The sequence below is a fragment of the Perca flavescens genome, chromosome 21 (genome assembly GCF_004354835.1).
Source record: "Perca flavescens isolate YP-PL-M2 chromosome 21, PFLA_1.0, whole genome shotgun sequence".
Classification (NCBI taxonomy): domain Eukaryota; kingdom Metazoa; phylum Chordata; class Actinopteri; order Perciformes; family Percidae; genus Perca; species Perca flavescens.
The window spans coordinates 28,569,960-28,590,661 of NC_041351.1; the positions used below are offsets into that span (position 1 = coordinate 28,569,960).

The 20,702-nt window shown below is 41.0% G+C and overlaps 1 protein-coding gene across 7 annotated transcripts in view; it reads right to left on the reverse strand.

Moving 5' to 3' along the window:
* The window catches only part of ryr2a (ryanodine receptor 2a (cardiac)), a 261,766-nt gene that overhangs the window by 58,549 nt on the left and 182,515 nt on the right, over positions 1-20,702 (reverse strand). For all 7 annotated transcript variants that reach the window (XR_003691303.1, XR_003691302.1, XR_003691301.1 and 4 more), the window contains 14 exons: positions 19,115-19,179; positions 18,630-18,751; positions 17,688-17,737; positions 15,840-15,900; positions 11,288-11,526; positions 10,963-11,044; positions 9,607-9,737; positions 8,189-8,316; positions 7,445-7,637; positions 5,883-5,965; positions 5,587-5,744; positions 3,656-3,743; positions 1,903-1,995; positions 1,560-1,730 (listed from right to left, as the gene is read on the reverse strand). Coding sequence is in view for 4 of the 7 variants with exons in the window: in XM_028567569.1 (XP_028423370.1) it covers positions 1,560-1,730; positions 1,903-1,995; positions 3,656-3,743; positions 5,587-5,744; positions 5,883-5,965; positions 7,445-7,637; positions 8,189-8,316; positions 9,607-9,737; positions 10,963-11,044; positions 11,288-11,526; positions 15,840-15,900; positions 17,688-17,737; positions 18,630-18,751; positions 19,115-19,179 (1,664 nt within the window). In the remaining 3 variants the exon portion in view is untranslated. The remainder of the gene's footprint in view (positions 1-1,559; positions 1,731-1,902; positions 1,996-3,655; positions 3,744-5,586; positions 5,745-5,882; positions 5,966-7,444; positions 7,638-8,188; positions 8,317-9,606; positions 9,738-10,962; positions 11,045-11,287; positions 11,527-15,839; positions 15,901-17,687; positions 17,738-18,629; positions 18,752-19,114; positions 19,180-20,702) is intronic.

Below are 20,702 nucleotides of genomic sequence, written 5' to 3' on the forward strand. Positions count from 1 at the left end.
CACGATCGCTTACCTATGCCAGGGTTGCAACTGAAAGAATAGACTACGGCAACAAAAGTTTATGGAATACACAAGTATAATAAAGTGGAACTGATTACCCATAACAATAATAATTATAATAATATTTTTGCAATTTTTTATTTCTAAGCAAGTAATGTCATAACTCATACTTAAATTAAAATTGCCTGAATAAATCGATTGAGAGACTGAACTTTGTATCCACCCCCCTCTAAAAATAAATAAATAGTGGAGGCTCTCCGAAGCCACTTAAAAGACGCAAATGCTTTAGTCCACCCGGCACGAGGATTTGTCTCTGAACAGGCTAATGATCTGACCCAAGTGACTGCTGATCTGCTGCTGATGCGTGTCCACGTGCCTTGAGATGACACAGCAATGTTCTTCAAGAAAGTAAAATTGGGGTCACAAAAAAGAAAAGAAAGAAAGGAAAGGGAAAGAAAGCAAAGTGAGGGAAAACAACTTCTAACAAATTTCTTCCAAATGAAAGGTGAGGAGCAGAATCACAACTACTTTGAATGGTTAAAGCTAATATCAAGCTAATATTAATTACCCCAAAACCAACCGACAGGTTTGAAAAAGCATGTTTTGTATAAAATATCGCCAAAAACACGCTGCATCGATGCAGTGGCCGACCGTAATCGATTATAACGCAATAATGTCGCTCGTTAATTTTCCAGCCACGGCATAAACAGTCAAATGAAAAATAACATTCTCAGTAGACTAACCCGTTTCATCTAGACCTATGATAGACTCTAGTACAGGGGTGGGCAATTAATTTTCCCACAGGGGTGCAGGGGTGGGCAAATAATATGCCACATGAGAAACAGGGACTGTTGTGGAGGGCCGGACCAATAGGCTAAACTCAATTCTGCTCAATATTCATTTTATGTCAGGCGACACATTCTCAAACGTCTCTTTTTTCTCTGGGCATATTAGCGTATGTTTCAAAGCAGATGTATGCTTGTCTTGTAGCAGATAATAAGCAAGAAGAGGTAATAGAAGATGATGGAAGTGAAGAGAGAGCCAGGGGAATGAAGGTTGCTCTGATGATAGTGAGAAAGATGCGGAGAGGACACCAGAGGGAAATGCAGAAGAATATTTTCCAGAGGACCCAGGACAGGACAAATCAACAGAGAGACACAATTGTTTGCAGACTGGCTGGTAAAGGTGCAGAAAAAAACAGACATAACCGACATTTTAAAAGATGCTTGAGAGACATGGACCAAGAGGAAGGGGGTCCACAGAGACTGCTCATCCATAAGTCCCAGAGTTATGTGCAACGCCCCTGGTCCTATGGTGCAAACACACTGCTCCTTTTATGTGAACGTGCTCGTCGCTAGATTGGGAAAACCTGGGTAGATTGAACAGGTTGACCACCGTCATGTCACACCTTGTGTGGGACTACGGTTGTTAGGTTTGGCGAAGCTGGATAACAGAAATAAATCCAGGGCATGTTGACCTTGCTTCGTAGAGTATTATATGAGAAAACAGAGACATATCCATACTCTAATAGACTAATAATGAGGTGCTGTTTCTCCTACCTGGGTGAAGCGGTTCTTGGCCAGTGCGATGAGATCGTGTTCCCCGGGGGCACAGATGTTGAGTCCAACAGGCAGCAGGCGCTTCAGAGTGGCAACGATAAGACTCGTCTGCATTGAGTATCGATCTCCCTTCCTCTTCATCTTCTTCCTCTCCTGGTCCGAAACTATTCCCTGAGGCAAAGTCAAACATCAATAGACAAGAAATGCACACACGCGTCTATTAAGTGTCACGTTATGCTCTTCCTAATGTCTAAATGTGCACTGACACAAACACGTTTACAAGCAAAGGACAGGAAACCTCTGATATGTAAACCTTGATTGATTCCTATCCATGTGTCCATACCTTTGACATCTTACACTTGGTGTCAGTGATGAGGAAGGACATGTTGTTGATTTCGTTCTGGACTACAAAGTTCTGCTCTTCTCTCTTGAAGTTCTGCAGAAAGATGACCAAATGGCAACCATTTATCACTCCACGCTTATACTGTTGTGCTGTCGGATGCTGTGTTAGCTTCAGAGTCTTGGGTTGAAAATAAGATTTGTAAATACATTGTGATGGTCAGTGACAAGTAAAAAACTATGACCTTCCACATCATGGTCATTTGAGATCACATGTTGTACACAAGTGTAACCCTTTTTGTTTGGTGGGGTTTAGTTCTGCTAAGCAACTGCTGAATAAGAGTTTAGCCTTTTCCTCTCGCCTTAGAAAACTCTCTGCGGGTGACTGATATAGTATAGTAATCCTGACTTACATATTTATTGATAACATATTTAATACCTAAATATACAGGACAGTCCAATAGGCTGCCATTTTTGGCATGTGTCAAAAAACTTTTCTGTGCCTTCATATTCTGGCTAGCTGTTCAAATGAATAACACAAAAATGTCTGTGACATCACAACCTTACAAAAGTCCTGACATCTCGTTTCAAGGCACAGTTTCTGAATACGGGCTGTGAGCATTTCTCCACAGCATTTTGATACTTCCACAGTATTTATATAGCACCTCAACTTGCTTATAATCATATTATAGTCAAATAAGACATGGAAATCTCACTTTTTACCATATGGGACCTTTACTACAACCCTTGGTGGTTTTAATGTCTGACGGTCTGTTGATTGAGTGGTCAACCACTTTGGTCCGGTCTGAAATATCTCAACAAATATATGATGGCCATGCTATTTTGTACAGACATTCATGATCCCCAGAGGATTACACCTACTGACTCAGGTGCCCGAATATCTCAGTTGTTAGAGCAGGCACCCATATATAGAGGTTTATTCCTCGACGCAGCGGCCCTTTGCTGCATGTCTTTCCCCTTCTTTCTCCCCTTTTATGTCTTCATCTGTCCTGTCAAAATGAAGGCTTAAAGTGCCCGAAAAATAATTAAAAAATAAATAAAACTTTGGTGGTCACCTGACTTTTCCTCTAGCACAACCGGCAGGTCGGGAATTTATGGTTTTAAGTGAAATGTCTCAGTAACTATTGAATGGAATGCCATGAAATCTGGTACAGTTTCATACCATTCACTTAAGGATGAATCGACTTTTCGTCTAGCGCCATCATCAGGTCGAAATTGTAATTTGTCCAATAATTTATGACCAAATACTCGCAGGACAAATGACATTCCATTCAGCCTCAGCTGTACTGTCACTAATACTAATTGGCAAATATTAGCATGTGATCAACCTGCCCAGGGACTAAGGGTGGAAAATAGAAATTATGCTAAAACCTGGTACAATGCATCTCTCCTTCTTTTCTACAAAGTTAATGTTTAATTGTGCATTGTCCCTGTCTAAATAAAATTACATTATATTACAACCACGCTAAGCTAAAATGGTGAAGATGCTAAAAATCAGCATGTTAGCATTGTCAGGGCTGTTAGCATGGCTGTAGACTTTTAGTACTGTTAAGATATCACAAAAGAAGAAAGGTCCTAGGCATTCTTCTTGCAAAAAGTTAAAAAGCCTTTATTTAGATGGCTATTTCATACTGAAATCCAGTGTCCAGTGCTCCCTTGTCTACCTCTCACTGTGACATTTTAAATCAGCAGAATGTTATTGTGTTTCTTTGCATTCTCCTCAGGGATTTTCTTACATGAGACTTGGCCCAGAAGATGAAAACCTCGGCCACCATACGGAACAGCTCCTCAGCCGCTGGGTTGGACTCCCTCAGCCATCTGGCCCTGTCAGTACAGCAAGGCAGTTTAGTGATAATGGCAATACTTAAAGGTTCCCTGTGGAGTTTCAGACCTCTAGTAACTCTATGCAGCCGTTTTTCCTCGTGCACACGCACAACGACACAGATGCATACGCAAGTGACGCAACACACAGTCCTACTGATCAACAGTAGGGTTGGGTATCGATAGGGGGTTTTTCCGATACCGGTGCTAAAACCAGTGTTGGGAAAGTTCACTTTCTACATGAACTAGTTCAAAGTTCATACTTCAAAATTTTGAACTAAGTTCATAGTTCCAAAAATGAACTAGTTCATAGTTCTTTTTTTCCATATGTTGCCGCAAGCTATTATTTTTCAAAATTGAAAGGCTAGCCGGGTGCTTCAGTTCAACGTGCCGTTTCAGGTTTGCTGTGGATGGGACTCTTTTTGAAAGCCGGCGGGTAAAGTTTGCACAGAAATGTCAGATTTTTCCCATCCTCACCGACCTTGTCATAAAACTGGTTTAAATGATCATAAGAAGCCTCCACGCTGCTTTGTTGCCTCCACGCTGCTTTTTGTTTTGATGACGCATGTGGCGGTGCGGCACTGGTGGCTGTGTTGCCAGATTGGGTGTTTTTCCGCTACATATGAAGGCCTGTTTACGGTGTGTTTTAGCCGTGGTTTTGGCCTGGAAGGCTCTCTAGAAATCTGGCACCCTATTGGACGAAGTTAAACTGAGAGAGCGTGCCGTTCACAGACACCAGAATGAACGAGTTCACAGTAACGTTCATCAGGCAGTAATACGGTGCGTTCAGTTCACGTTCACCCAAAATATGAACGAGTTCATGAATTATTGTTCAATAAACGTGTTCAGGCACAACACTGGCTAAAACGGTGACTGAACTGATATTTACCGTTGTCCCATCTGGGTTGTTCCCACAACGGCAGGCAGTGGCCATATAGTGCAGCTAGTTTGTGTCTTTAACTGCAGACAGTTGTACGTCCCAGTGTTGGACAGTGAAATACAGTCACACTTTACACCCTTTACCTGTCAGCATTTTAACCGTGTTTAAGCCAGCGACTAGCTAACGTTACCTGCTGCCAAGTGTATTATGTTAACTTGTGTCACGTGCAGCGATGCTTCTGTTGCCTGTAACGTCCGTTTCGGAGCATCAGAGAGCAGCGGAGGCATTTAATGGGGCAACGAAACCCACGCTGCTATGCGGTCTGGTAGATACTGGCCGTTTAGGCACCGGTGCCCTATTAGCACCGGGTCTCGGTACCCAACCCTAATCAACAGGTGGTGGTAACCTGCCAAGATATGCAGCAATGTGCCAACTGAGGCAGGGAAGAAGAAGAAGGAGAAGAAGAAGAAGAAGAAGAAGAAGAAGAAGAAGAAGACTGCAAGTTGGTAAACATGGATGAAAACAATGCTGGATTTAAAATACTTTAAAAAAATCGTATGTGGCGTTTTCTTTTCTGGAGTGAAAATGTTCCACCCAAACAAGTTTTTTCCCCGAGACTATTTTGAAAAGCCACACTCTGTCCGGCACTTAGCGCCGCCCAAGGCGATTGTGATTGGTTTAAAGAAATGACAATAAAACAGAACACGTTTTTCTCCTATCCAGGAATAAGGAAGGGGGCCAGACCCTCCTCCTCAAGACTGTGGAGATTTTTTTTTTTAAACAGCAAATATGCAGCTTAGTGTTAGTTATACAGAACATCTGCAGGACATATAGGCAAGTATCACATTATTGTAATTGATCAGACTGAAAATGATGGAGGTCATTTTCAATTCCTATTTGTTCTTTCAAAAGCAATGCTCAAGAATATGTCGAGAAGTGTGGAACCATCCAATCAGCGGACTGTACCTGTTGTAGTCAACAAATCGTATGAGAAGAGGGTAGAAGGCATACAGGTCTCTGACCAGTATGGTGAACTGGTCCATGATGAGAAGCTCTGTCTCGGACATCTCACCCCTCCCCTCTGCCTTGCTGTGTTCCTCATCCATCAGCACGACCGCTGCTTTCTACAGGACACAGTAATAGACAGCTTTCTCTTCATTTAAACACTAAATATGGATATGATGTAAGTGTTATTTAAGTCCACCAATATTCTGATGAGCTACATAACAATCTATATTACATAATAAAATGACAAGACTCACTTTTTTTAGTTTCTCCATCAAAGGCAGGAAGTGGGTCTTGAGCAGCTGGGGTTTGGCCTTGCTGATGATTGGCTGAGAGAAGACTTTATAGCAGGGACAGAGATGTATGGAGGATATATTTATTCATAATTCAAATTGAAAGTCCAAAGAGTAAACGAAGCAAGAGCGAATTAAAAATATTATTATTTTCTATGCTACTAGGAAAAATCATGCCATAATTGAATTTAAAAAAGAAAAACGAAACTGAAAAAGCAAAATTGAAATGTAAAATGATGTATCTTCTGAATTTCCCATTTTGATTTAACATTTGGCTTTTCCCATTTTGATTTACCATTTGGCATTTCTACTGACAGAGGTCAAAAGTGGAGGTGTGGCCCAGAGGCTGGTGGGAGGGTCCGAAACAAAAGGGGTGCAGAGGCCCCTTATGGACAGCAGGGGGAGCTGACTGCTGGGAAACAGAGTTGAGGAGCATCTGGCTTTACTACCAGGCTGGCTTGGCTAATTTGGCTAACTGGTTAATTTCTTGCATTAAAAAAAGGTCTCAGAAGGGAATTTAGTGGTGAAATAGCAGAAGAAAATTGTAAAACGTTTCCAGTTGTTGGCTGCTGCTACTACGGCAAACTCCCAATCTAGATTCTAGAATCGATGGCTTTTTATTACAATTTCCATCTGCTATTTCATCACTAAGTTCACTTCTGAGACTTTTTTATGCGCAACATTTAATGTGTAGAGTTTGAATATGGGCAGTTTTACAGAAATGTATGGCCAATTGCACATTTTCTCTTCGATGTTGTCGGACTCCAGAAGCTCCAGTCTGACGTGACAGCCAGCTGGTGGCGGCCGGGATCGCTTGCTCACCGGCCGGCCGGTGATGCTCACAGACCCCGCTGTCAGCTGGAAGTCTCTCAATAGAATCATGGACAAGTTTATTTCCTGAAATATGGCTTGTTTTCCATTCGAACACATTGTCATCAATATTAACAAGGTTGAAAATGACCAATTTTTCAAATTTGGATATCGTTTGAAAATCATTTTACATTTCTTCTTTGCTTTTTCAGTTTTCTTTTTTAAATTCAATTATGGCATAATTTTTCATAGTAGCATAGTAATATAATAATATTTTGATCTTTCTTCGTTTTCTCTTCGGACTTTCAATTTGAATTATGAATAAATGTATCCTCCAATCGGTTCAACGATTAAGCATAAAACAATGAATTGTCCTTTAGCTATATTGTTTAGTTTGTGCCTGTGTGTGTCAAGGTGACTGACAAATGGTGGCAATTCAAAACTTTCTAGAACATGTTACACGACATACCCTCCCCCACCTGCTTAAAATTATTAAGACCTAACAGTGAATTTAAGACTTTTTAAGGCCTCAAATTTTGAAATTATAGACTTTTTTAGACTATATGAGACCCCGCAGAAACCCTGCTTACTGTTCCGTTATAATAAAATCTTACGTCAAGTATGTATCATTATTTGTGACACAGACACACACACAGACACACAGACACACACAGACACACAGACACACACACACACACACACACAGCCATGTTTACCAGCTAGTCTTTTCATCCAGGCCCCTTCATCTATTCCCAGGTTGTTGTAGATGATCTTGAGAATGTTTCCCAGCAGATTGTTCATGTGTTCAGAAGTCACAGAGGTGCAGCAGCTGTCAGCTTTGTCTGGGTTGCTTTCTGGTCCATGTTCCCACCAGTGAGACATGTAGCTGCACAACATCGGCAACACCACCTACAGAAAAAGGAAAAATACATATTTCAGGTTCAAATATCATAAGACCACCCACTTACTTTGTACAGTCTTGTTGACAGTTTAATAATAAACACACACAGATACAAACATTATATGAGCTAGTTGGTCTCAATCAACAAAGGCTGAACATCTCAAAATTCCAATCAGCAATGTCTGGCTTTTTTGGAAAGTCACTGGAGTACTTCATAACATAATAAAGGTGTAGCTATAGATTCAGTGAGTAAAAATGAATAGACTGATAAGGTAGGCTTAAGTTGAGTTTTAATCAATATGGTAAATCAATTATCTGGGTTTAACCTATTTTAATACTTAGTAGCAGTGGGCAGCTAACACTGCAGCGCTGATGGACCATCTCCAGTGTGGAAGTTTGGGTTAAGAGACAATGGAGAGAGTATTTCTAATACCTAACATGGATGATTTTGGGATGTAAATAAACCAGAGCACACTGAGGAAGAGAAACCCACATGGATATGGGTAAAACACACACAAGGTTGGTATGCATTTTTAAGTTTGTTATGTATATATCTTACCTCCATGACATGGGGCATCTGAGTATATCTCATGCCAGCCTCTGCCAATTCCATGATCTCCTCCAGACACTTCTCTAAGTTTGGGATCAGAGGGCAAGCTTCCCCCACCTGCCCTGGAAGACCTAGAGCTGAGAGGTGGAAAGAGAATGCACTTACAAGATAAATAAATAAACATGAATATATAAATATATATATATATATATATATATATATATATATATACACAGACACACATACATACATATATACACACACACACACACACCAAACTAAAATATATATGAATTCCATTAAGTTTGTATTCTACTGGGAAAGTAGTATCTAGTTAGTTAGGTTTTGTTCATGCCACTTTTAACACCTGCTGGGTCCTATCTTGCAACCGGCGCAGCGCAGTGCGCCCGACCCAAGTGTCTTTGCTAGTTTAAGACATACGCAGCTGTCAATTTCCCATCCAGCGCCCACATCGTTTAAATAGCAAAAGCACCTGCGCCCATCTGTGCGCCCATGGGTGTGCTGGTCTTACAGGAAGGTGTGTTCAGGTAAAATCTGCGTGTGCTGGTCTTACAGGGAGGTGTGTTCAGGTAAAATCTGCGTGTGCTGGTCTTACAGGGAGGTGTGTTCAGGTGAATTCTGGGAGTATTGCTATCTTGAGGCAGCGGGAAGTGATCATGCCATTGACCAACAAAAATCTGGTCTAAAGTAAATAACGCAGCATTTCATTGTTATTTTAACACAGCATTAGTAAAATGCTCCAAGGATCATGCACACTATGCTTGTTACACACACAGGGACGCACAGCAGCACACACACGTAAAAGATTACAAATAAAAATATTAGGGTGCAAATCCTCCATAATAACAGCAATGCTCCAAGGTTCAAACGCGCCTGGCTTTTAAAGGGAATGGGAGATGATCTCTGATTGGTCTATTGCACATTACGCCCAAAACACACCTATGATTAATGAAGACACTAAGAACAACCCTTTAGAACCACACAGCCAGCGCACAGACCCTTTTTTCCGCCATCAAACTAGCTAAAGTGGATTTGGACATGCCCTAAACGCACCTGCGCCATGTGCTTCACGGCGTGTGCTTAGATCGTTAAAACAGGGCCCGCTGAGTCATTGTTAGCATCTGCACATTCAGTGCTGCGTTTGTCCTCTATTAGAAATGAGAGGATCTATCTACAGTTATCTGTCTTTCTTTCATGGTTGTAGTGATGGCAAATGACCTGTATGTCCTGTGACCTCAGCACTGTGATACAATGTGCTCAGTTGCTCATAGAGTGAATGTCATTCTCAGACGATACAACTACCTCAGGGCTTATATCTTGCTGTAATTCCGCCCCCCATGCATATTTGTAAAATTCAAGTACGCAGAGCAGCTAAACATTGAAATAACAACCATAGTCATTAGTACCCGCTCTGTCTTTAGTTCCTTTGCTGTTGTAGATGGAGAAGCTGTTGAACTTGTTGATGTGAGGCTCAAGGAATGCAACAGGAAAGGCTGCTGAGAAGGCAGCTAAACACTGTCCTAATGCTGGACGCTGTCTGGAGAGGAGAGAATAATTATTTCATAATTATTATTATTTTCATTATCAATAATATATTTCATTGTTTTCATTGGCTAACACCACACCACAATTCCATTTTCAAATTTTAATTTTAACACTACTACTACTTTAATAAAGTCTCTATCCACTACACAGCACTTTCACAGTTAGTTCACCTGTTGCTCTTGTTATTTCCTTCTTCCAAAACAGCCAGGAGTTGAGTTTTCATTAAAACATAATCATGATTTGTGTGATAACTGCATGCAAAAGTAATCAGAGCACACAAGGCCAAATAGCTCCTAAGTAACCACATTGCAAAGGCTATTTTAAAACAGAGTTACTACACATAAAACACACCGGGGCTACATTCACTTCCAGCTTACTTCACGGAGAACAATGAGACCAGAACAGCATCACCACTCTGTTTTAACCCAATACTCTGCTCCAGCTCAGCTAAAAACACCAGATCTGCAGAACGTTACTGTGTCGCTCTCTACTCAGCCTGTTTGTAACCGGTAGGCTAACTACAACATAATCGTCACGTGTTCAACTGAATCTTTGGAATTCTGGAATGCTATGCAAACTGGACAAACTAATTTCCATTTAATCCTTAAAACCGCCATATCATCCTTGTTCACAGACATATGCAGTTGCTTTTCCACATCACAATTTTCCAGCTAAATATTTGTATGGTTTCTCCCTTTCTTACTCAGCAATGTACCTGTGTGTTCCTCTCGGTATACATGTTTACTGCTGTCTGTGTTGTATTTAAAATTTTATTTTATGTCACTTAAACTGTATGTATTTCTAACGCATTTTATTTTCTAGCACTCCTCCCCGTCCCCTAAGTGGCTTTGCCACTTGCCAGGCCGCCATTGTAAATAAGAACCTGTTCTTAATGACTTGGCTGAAAAAATAAAAGTGAAATAAAAAAAAAAAAATAAAAAAAAAGAATTACCAAATAGGACGCGACTGTCCTGCTATTATTACAGACATGTGGACACACCACAGACAGTTGCCTTGTTTATGGACTTACGATGGGTGCACTGCTCAGAGTGAACAGGGGAAAACACTGGATTGAATATTTGGCGTTATTTTAAACAAACAGGAAACAGTGATGTATGATACGGCCGGTTATATTAAATTACTTGTTAATCGAAGGTGTTGGAAGGACATTCCGGATCATTGCGGCCCACTTTAACCCGTGGTTGTGTATACTGTACCTCTCTACGTAGATGCTTTTGTTAGTTCCCAGACAGTAGAGGCTGTTGAGGATTCTGTAGCAGGAAACCTGGACATCATCCACTGGAAGAAGAGAGGTTAACCAAAAAGTTTTCAGTTTACATTACATGGGGGGCCTGTCCTATTTTATTGATCGGAAAAAAAAGAAATTACCCCCTGTAAATTATCAACTATTATGTTTTGCACCAGAATAATAAAGGAATGTATTTCATATTGGAAATATGACATAATCATTCAGATATAATTTTTAAGATTCCACCGTTCAACTCCTCAAACACAATATGAGTACCACAAGTCAGTACGCACATATGAGGTCTTCTCCAAAAATGTTCTGTCCGATGTGTTCAAACAGGGAGGAGAGGATGGGCAGCAGGGCGAAGGTGGTGTAGTTGATGATCTGAGTGACACCTCGCGGCTGCTCTCTGCTGTGGGTGAACTGGCCCAGCTTCAGGTTCTCCTGCGTCTTCTCCAGGTCTTCAGCTGCACTGTCAAAGTACAACCGCAGTGCTGCCTTCACTGACTCTAGACCAGTCTTCATCACTGTCCTGATACATGGGGAGAGGTAGATTAATAATTAGTTAATTTAATATGACACAACCAGATTGTCCTTTTCCATTTCCATTTAGCACTTCTGCATTCTCTCTTTATTTCTCTGGTGTTGTTGTTCAGTGTGCTGCAAGTTGGTTTTTGGTTTTACTTGCCTGATTTTTTGCAACTGCTATAGTTGTATACTGAGTATATATACTCTGGTAGAACTTTACATGTATTGTTCAAGTTATTTAGTAAGTCATCTGTTGACATATTTGGTTTTTGGTTGTTGCTATTGTCACTAATCCAGTTCTGTTTGTTTATTGGCCGCCTGGCTAGGGTGGGTGTGGCCTACCTGTGCCACCATGGGCTAAAAAGTATGTGTGGAGCTGACAATGGGAAGCTGAGACGGAGACCACATGTTGCAGCTCAGTGAGAGAAAGATGAAATGGATTGTTTTACACTTGTCGTGACGTTTTCCCCCTTTCAAAGTTCATGTATTGTTATGTCCATGTCTTCAAAGTTTACCAAATGAACTATCAAGCCAGTGACAACGCCGTGGGATACTGCGACACAGTTTGATGAAGAAGGATTAGCAGGCTCCCCGGCGGTGGAGCAGGGGAGCGTGCCGAGGCGAGGAAAGCCACGTAGGCCCCACCTTTACCTTTTCAGTTGGCGACTAATCATTCAGTTCTTAGTTTCAAACGTACGAGTTAAACCAAGCTCTGGTAAAATCCTAGACGTAGCGAGAGCGATCAGGTTCCCAGGGTTGGTTATGCCGTGACACTATGTGTAGATGCAGTGGTAAAAGATTTAGGAAAGCTGTCAGCTGAGTTGGTATTGAGGAAACAAAAATTAACCTAATTAGACACTGTGGGAGAAGGTAGAAGAGCCTTGAAAATAATAGCTTTGTGATCAGAAACTTCCATGAGTAAAACGAGAGGAGAGAACAATTCACAGGAGGTGTCCTATTAAAGCAACATTGTGTAACATCGAACAGGTGTTCGGGTAGCAGAGTGGGAATGACAGAGGTACCATTCTCCCTATTACCAGTCAATGTGGCATCAAAATGATTTTTAAGCAGTTTAAGGTAAAATAATAATAAGTTATCGGGGAATGAATGGATTGTAGACAAAAAGTGTGGCTTATTGTGAATTAAAGATTAAACTAAAGGGTAACACACACTGGACCCATCACAGTCACTGTAACAGTAGAATAGTTTTTATGTTTGAGTACATAAAGTACACATGACACAAAAAAATACCAAGGTTCCCCTAGGAATAATATGATGCTTAGAGTAAATGTTGTGGGTTTGCCGATTTGTCCCACCACTGAACTGAACTACCTCTACAGCTCATTTAGTTCCAGAATGCATGTAGAAGGCAACCCTAGTTGCTGATTGCATGACTAGCTGCTGCATTAGTGGAGCGGACATAAAATACACAGACTGCACGTGTAAACGGAGTGCCTGGTTTTCCTTTTTGACCATCTAACTAGCCACCTAATGTTAAACAACTATTTTGTATATATTTGTTTGTGTATTTATTGCTTATTTCATATTAATGTTTATATGTATTTGTATGCACAAACCACCAAAGCAAATTCCTTGTACAGTAAGTGTTACTTCCTTGGCAATAAATCCTATTCTGATTAAATAAGGTTGTCATTGCTATCTGGCTGATTTTGTGCCAAAAGACAAAATTAACTAATCTGTTAATGACATAGCCGGTATTTCCAACTGGCTAAGAAAGGGAGAGCCCAGCACTGTCGACTGGCTATCAGTGGTATATTCTTTCAGGACCTTAAAGCTATAGTGTGTAGTTTCTGTCTCCCCCATGAGGAATTCTAAGTAATGACAACAACAATGTCGGCGCGTGCACATGATACAAGCCTTCCGTGATCGTGCACCACCCCCACCCCTCCTCCACACAGTTACTAGTAGTCAAGGAGGACACGGAGGATTAAAACAACATGATGGACTCTTCAGAAGAGGTCATTATCTTCATAGCCTTCATCTACATAGTCATACTGAGAAATCCAGAGAGAGTTGTGTGGAGCTGAGAGTCTTAATTAGCTTTGTCGCAACTTGTTTGGCAATGGCTTGAATGTAAAGGACGTTCATTAATATCAAAAAGTTACACACTAAAGCTTTAAAGTGATGGTTCGGAGTAATTTCACCCTAGGGTCCTTTGCACCATGACCTCGAGCCAAACACCCCCCAGAAGCTTTTTTCAGCTGGGTTGAACATTGGCAGAGTTAGCGTTATCAGCTGAATAGCTTAGCGCAGGGGCTAATGGATCCACATTTGTATCTCGTAAATGGGGTGTTTGGCTCGAGGTCATGGTGCAAAGGACCCTAGGGTGAAATTACTCCAAACCATCACTTTAAGGGAGGCGCAAAGGCTAAACTGTAATGTCATACAATCGCCTACCTTACCTGCAACATGTGGCTAGGAATACTTTTAATGACATACAGTAAGCATGTTGTGGAAACAAATTTCAACATAACCTAACTCTGAATGTATACCACACAGCATGTACTGTAAATACTCAAATGCAACATTTTGCAAGCCGCTAAATAAAGAAGACACTGGTTTTAACTTGCATAAAGATGGTTTCTCTTCCATTTTGACTTCTGTGCAAAATCTGCTTTTTATTGATTTGCTTTCAGAGTTGTTCTTTCAACATACTGTACCAGTGGCGTTATCAAGGCGGGCCCCCCTACTACAGCATGTGGTGATGGCGCAATGTCCACGAGTAGGCTACCATGAATAGGACAGGATAGGATCATAGAGACACACAGTCCTTCCAGAAAAATGCAGAGTTTTTTTGTGATTGTTGCGGGCAAAAAAAGATTATGCGGCACGTTTTCTTAAAAAATGCGATGGAATATGCAGGATATTTATGCAATTTTATGCGATGAAATTGCGGAAACTTGCAAAAACTGCGGTTTGATGAAAAAGAGAAAAAAAAGTGAACACCCAGCTTTTCCATGAAGTTCACGTCGCGTAATTACGTCACTTCATAACGTTCCCATGGCAACAGGGGAAAATGGCTGCTCTTGTGTGAAGTAAACACAACATTTTTCAACTTTCTGCTAAGATATATGTAACTTTTTTGCAACGAAAATGCAGGGATTATGAAATCATGCAAGCCCTGCATATTTTGCGCGGAAATCGGCAATTTATGCGGCGTATTTGAAAAAATGCGGCCCCCGCATAAATATGCAGACTTTGGCTGATTATGCATTGAATTATGCGATTGCATAATCATGTTTTTCTGGAGGGACTGAGACACAGCATATAAGAGATGAGATGACTGACAAAATCAGGAGTAGCCTACGCGCACCACAACAACAAAAAAAACACTGGGGAATGCGCATCATAACACACAAGGGCAGTCCCTCCAGGATTTCACGGCCTTTTTTGAGATTGTTGTGGCCCAAAATGGCTGATTTTGCAGGAGCTTTTGTAAAAAGTTTTTTTGTATAGTTCTTTAAAAATAAAAAGGAAACTTGTTTTGGGGAAAATAATAATTATTACTATTAATTAATTACTCTGGGCTGAGTTTTCCTAGTAACCTTACCAAAAAGGCTCAGGATGCTGCAAATATTGGTATAATATGAAAATGGCCGGTGGATTTAAGACAAAAAATAAATGTATTGAATGAATCAAATATGAACATATCTGTCACTGTCAGTGGCTTGTTGATCTTTACATTGTTAGTTAATTTCCTATCCTGGCCTGGGACACACATTAATACGGTTTGATAAAGGACTTATTGGACTTTAACTTATCATTGCACTTACAATAACGAGCGTAGCTGTCCTCAATTTAGGTCATCTTGTACGTTTTTTCTGCATCCACCATGTGTGTTTGTGTGTGTGTCTATGTGTGTGTGTGTGTGTTTGTGTGTGTGCGCGCTTCAGTTGCGGGGGGAACTGAGCAGGAGCCCCACCCGCCGCAGAGAGCTGACAGGAATGAAACAGCAGCTTTCAGCGACTTTAGAGATAAATCATGTACATTGATGTTAAAATGAACACAGGTTGGCAGGATGGTCTGACTGTACGTTTTGTTGGTCAATGTGAGATGTTCGAGTCACACACGTGTCTCGTCCATGGATGTATTAAGAGAACGGTCTCGTTTTCATATCACAAACAAGGAAATTAATTTGACCCGTTCTCACTCCCGCTTGGCCAGTGGCTGCATGTGCATCTTCAAGTCACGCGGGCCCATGATTGGCCCGGACATGTAAGCAACCGCATACCCTGCTTACTGATGGAATGAATGGACCCAACCCACACACACATTTCACTTCATGTCTTTCCTTACCTGGAATCCAGGCTTTGTCCCAGTATCTGCAGACAGTTGACTATGGATGTGGCATTGTTACCTGAAAAGCAGACAGTATCACATGATAAACAGTAAACCCTGTGTACATACTAGGTAGGGTTTCAGGTTCCTATCTGTCAAGGATGTGAGAAGTCAAGCACTACAGTACACTATAAAAAAACAAAACAACAACCCTGATAAAACCAATGGTGTCTGTCAGTCTGTCTGTCTGCATGCCTTTCGGTCTGTGGAAAACAAATCTGAAGAATCACATATGTCATGTATGTCCTTTAGTAAATAATAACTTTACACTGTCAATGGTACTGAAAGCTAAAATCCTGACAGCCTAATAAATAATAATAAACATCTTTTATTTGCCCAAATGTGTCTGTCTGTTTCCAGTTGTAACATCTTTTAGTATGCAAAGATGGAACAACTTTTTACCTTGAGGAGAATGACATAGGGAAATGCTCTCAGCATTTGGATATGATACAACAATTTGCAATACACACCATACGACACACGGCTTCTGAGCAGAGCATAAGTATACACACACCTGCAATATCATGCATGCACGCACCAGGCGGCAACTTCCGTGTCTGAAAAGTGAAGCCAATGCAGAAGTGCCTTAAACCTGAAGCAGAGGGAGACCCACTGGCTCCAAAAAGAAGTCAGTTTCTATAGAATTCTATTACCCCCTTCCCACCTGGTATTGTAATCAAATCTGAGTGATCGGATAACAAGTGGAACACTCTCAGGACGCATTGAGATCCGATCACTGAAACTACATTCGGAGTTGGTCTAGCCAGGTGACCACATTCTTATTGCAGTGTGTTTGGGTATGTGTCCTGAGTCACATTAAGGACTGCTTACTCAGCTGTGAGCGGAACTACGTACTCAGTCAAAGTAATTTTTCATGTTAATGAAGCTACAAACGTCCTGAGAGCTGAACACACTGAGACTTTTAAAAACGTCTTTATTTTAAGTAGGTGGTACATTTTTATTTGTTTGTACATTCTTTCCTTTGTATTTTTGAATAGTTCTTGTATTCTATCCTATTTATTATTTCTTGTATATTCTGTATGTGTGCTGTGTGTCTTAGCTGTTGCTGCTGTAGCACTGAAATTTCCCAATTTGGGATCAATAAAGTCTATCTAGTAGCAGTGACAGGCAAGAAACACAGCAATGTGCCAACAAAGACAGAAAAGAGAAGACTGATAGCAAGTAAGCAAAAAGGTAAACAGAAAGAAATAACGAGGTAGGAGTATGGTATGGTATCAGCACTAGTAGGGAAATATAATGTTTAAGTGATACTGAGCCCTACCAGTGACACATGGCCACCTGAATGCAAATATATGGGAATATGAAATGATGATGTGATAGTTCATGGACGTAAAAGATGACAAGAACCAGAATAAATAAAAATATGACTGGTCACCAGCAGAATTTGGAGGAACCTTTGAACTGGATCTTGGTTTTGTCAACGCACTATGTAGTGACTAATAACTAACAGTGTTAACAGGCTGTAACACAACACTGACATATCACCTTTTATCACCCTTTTAAGTTGCAATGGCTGACATGGGAGTTAGAGTGGGTCATCCACTGATATATGGCTATGTAGACCAGTAACAGCTAGAGAAAATGTTTCATTTGTTTCTCCACAAATATTGGAAAAATATTGGAGTCTTCCCTGTCAATCTTACATTTTGTCTCTGGGACACATCTGCGGTATGGGCATTACTCCTGGGTCAACATTGTATGAAACCATTCATACTGCACTCATATTCACTCAGAACAACAGCAGAGAAAAGCAGAAGTTGAAGCATTAGGCATGAACGTCCTTACCAAATAAGGATATCCTATGTCGGACAAGAACTCCCAGTTTGCAGAAAAGACTGAAAAGATCAAATGAAAGGAGAGAGGAGGAGGTAGAGAGGGAAGCAGAGAAAGAGATAAAAGAAAGGTCTGAGACAATCAACCCAGACAAAGGCTACATCCACACTACTAGGTTTTCATGTTTAAAAGGCATTTGGAAACAAAAACGATCTCCGTTCAGACAAACGTTTAGGCTCTGTGTCAGAAATGATCTCCATCTATATCAATACGTCTGACAACGCGTATCCCACGACCATTCGCATACACTGGGCACGCGTGTGCCGGTGTAAAAAGGGAGCAGATTGTCTGACGTTACTTTGCGGTTAGAAATTATGTATGTACAAGTTACAGAAATACTTTGGAGAAAGAACAACAATGGCAAAAAGTAAGACCAGGGATTTATTAGCTTGGACCGACGATGAGGTGGAACTGTTACTGAAAGTAAAGCCCAGTTCAGTCCAAAGATTCACGATGAGGCAAAGCCATTTTAGAATTGTGCAGGGAAAAGTCGCAGCGGTCTGAACTGAACTGTCTCAGCTCAACTCGAGGCGGCTGATGGCTGTGTCGTTGTTTCCAAAGGTCTCAGTTTCCAGACTACAACGCAACCTTGGAGTTTTCAAACTCAAACGGCGTCAGCAGTGTTTCCAAATGTCTCTGTTTTTGAGTCTTTAAAATGCCAGAGTAGTGTGGACACGAGGCGTAATCGTAGCAAAATATGTTTAAATGAAATATATTAGTGTAGATGTAGCAAAAAGAAAGATCAGGGAAATATAAAGGCCCACAGCCTTTCATACACATGTAGTGGATTAGAAACAGGCTCCAACATACAGTCCAGGTCTTATTCAACAAATACCCTGCAATACTGGTATCATTGGCTTTCTATTTTTCTATTGTGTCATTTGCCACACTCACCTGGTCACCATCTCTTTCTCCTTGTTGGAGGCGTGGCCTCCGCTGCTGATTGGATGGATGGCTGTGGACAGGAAGTACAGCCTGTGGTTTTTAAAGTACTGATCCACCAACGGCAAGACGACCTGCAGGTAAATGGCATAGAAACAAAAAGAATACTTCTCTGTTTGTCGTTCAAAATAGATGAAAAGAGACCACCCCACACCTTTATTTAAAAGTCATGTAAAACAAACTATTGTTTTGACTATGACATTCCATGCACAGAATGTGTTTAATTTCACCACAGGTGAGTGGAATAAGAACATTGACCAATACAACATACATTAAAGCTGTAATAAAAAAATAAAAAATAATTTAAAAAATACATTTCTTTGTTTTAATTTCTCAGAAACACCCTGTTCACACTACTGTTACAAACTCCAAGGTCAAAGTAAACATACCCAAAAATCCAACTGATTGATGAATAAAATAAAATGATTAGTTCTGACCTTTCCAAAGAACTTAATCTGCTGTTCATGAGGAATCTTCTCCCCCTTCGGTCTCGTTCCCAGATCTAAATGATGGACACGACACAATCAAAAACAATAAGGTCTGATGTCTTAGCTGAAAGCAGTGCATGCCGATGCATTGGTCAGAAGCTCCCATGAACTGCGCTACATTTTTCTTTTAATAAGTTGTCTTTTCGGCTTTGTTACTCGAGCATGTATGGCCTATAACAGAGATACACTCATCAACATTGAAGAATGACGCGCAGGGATTGGATTAAGTGCAGCGGACTTTGAGACAATGACTGACCACAGCAGATAAGAGCTATGCTGGCGCAGCTTGGACCTAGGGCTGTTCCACTACCCAGCCTGCTCCTGGCTGATGACAGGTCACAGGAAAGAGGAATGGATGAACTAGGACTCGGGCTGGCCCAGCAATGGGAGATAGGAGACTGTTGTGCCCACATCTGGCAGAGACGGGGCTCCAGATCGGTGCGACAGAGCACAGGACTCTGGTGGGAGTAGGGGAGGCGGACTCTGTGTTTGCATCAGACATACTTGGTGTTCAAACATAGTCAAAGTTTTCATGTTAAGAAACCAGCCATATCATCTGCCTAGAGAATTCACCAGTGTTTTTGATACTGCTCTTCACAAAAAATGCACTACAGGAGTGCACTAGCAAGATTTTTATCTCATTCTGTGAAATATTTATGCAGTTCAATTTGTGGTGCAGAGTCCATTAAAAAGAATATTCAGTGTGGCAGCCAATAACCGCTTATTGAACACGGAAATACACTTGAAACTCCAAGTGTAAATGTTTTTTTCAAATGTCATTTTCACACTGGTGTGGGCATGCCTCTTTTCATGTTTATGGACTTAAGGCAGGTATAATCACAGTAGGACCTCCATCCATCTTCGTCCGCTTATTCGGTATCGGGTCGCGGGGGGAGCAGCTCCAGCACAGTAATAATATAATATAATGTAATATAATATATTACTAGTCCTGGGAGTTGGTCCTAAGGCTGTATGATGCATCAGTAGCATTAGCCATTCCCCATGCCTTTCCACCATGGTGTGTAGGTTGGCACAGAGAATCAAAGGGGTGACTGACACTTTCTGTCGTGCTGGTGTGTCTTGCACACAATCTCTCCACCAAATGATGCTCCTCGCTGTCAATGCCGTCAAGTGCACACTGGGTGTTACTAAAATGTGCATGGCCTCGTCCAAAAAACGAATGCTTTGTGTCGGCAAATTAAAACAACTATATATTGTGCTTATTGTAGGACTATCAGTGTGTGTGTGTGTCTGTGTGTGTGTGTGTGTGTGTGTGTGTGTGTGTGTGTGTGTGTGTGTGTGTGTGTGTGTGTGTGTGTGTGTGTGTGTGTGTGTGTGTGTGTGTGTGTGCGTGCAGGTGTGTATGAATTTCTATGGTCGCACTTGTATGCTTTGGTTTGTTTTTGTTGTCTTGTTGTGTTTATTGTATTCTTTACTATTCATGCTTCGTTTTAATGCGTATGCTGTTTTTATTGTAAAGCACTTTGGGTTTTTGTAATGAAAAGTGCTATACAAATAACATTTACTGTATATTGAC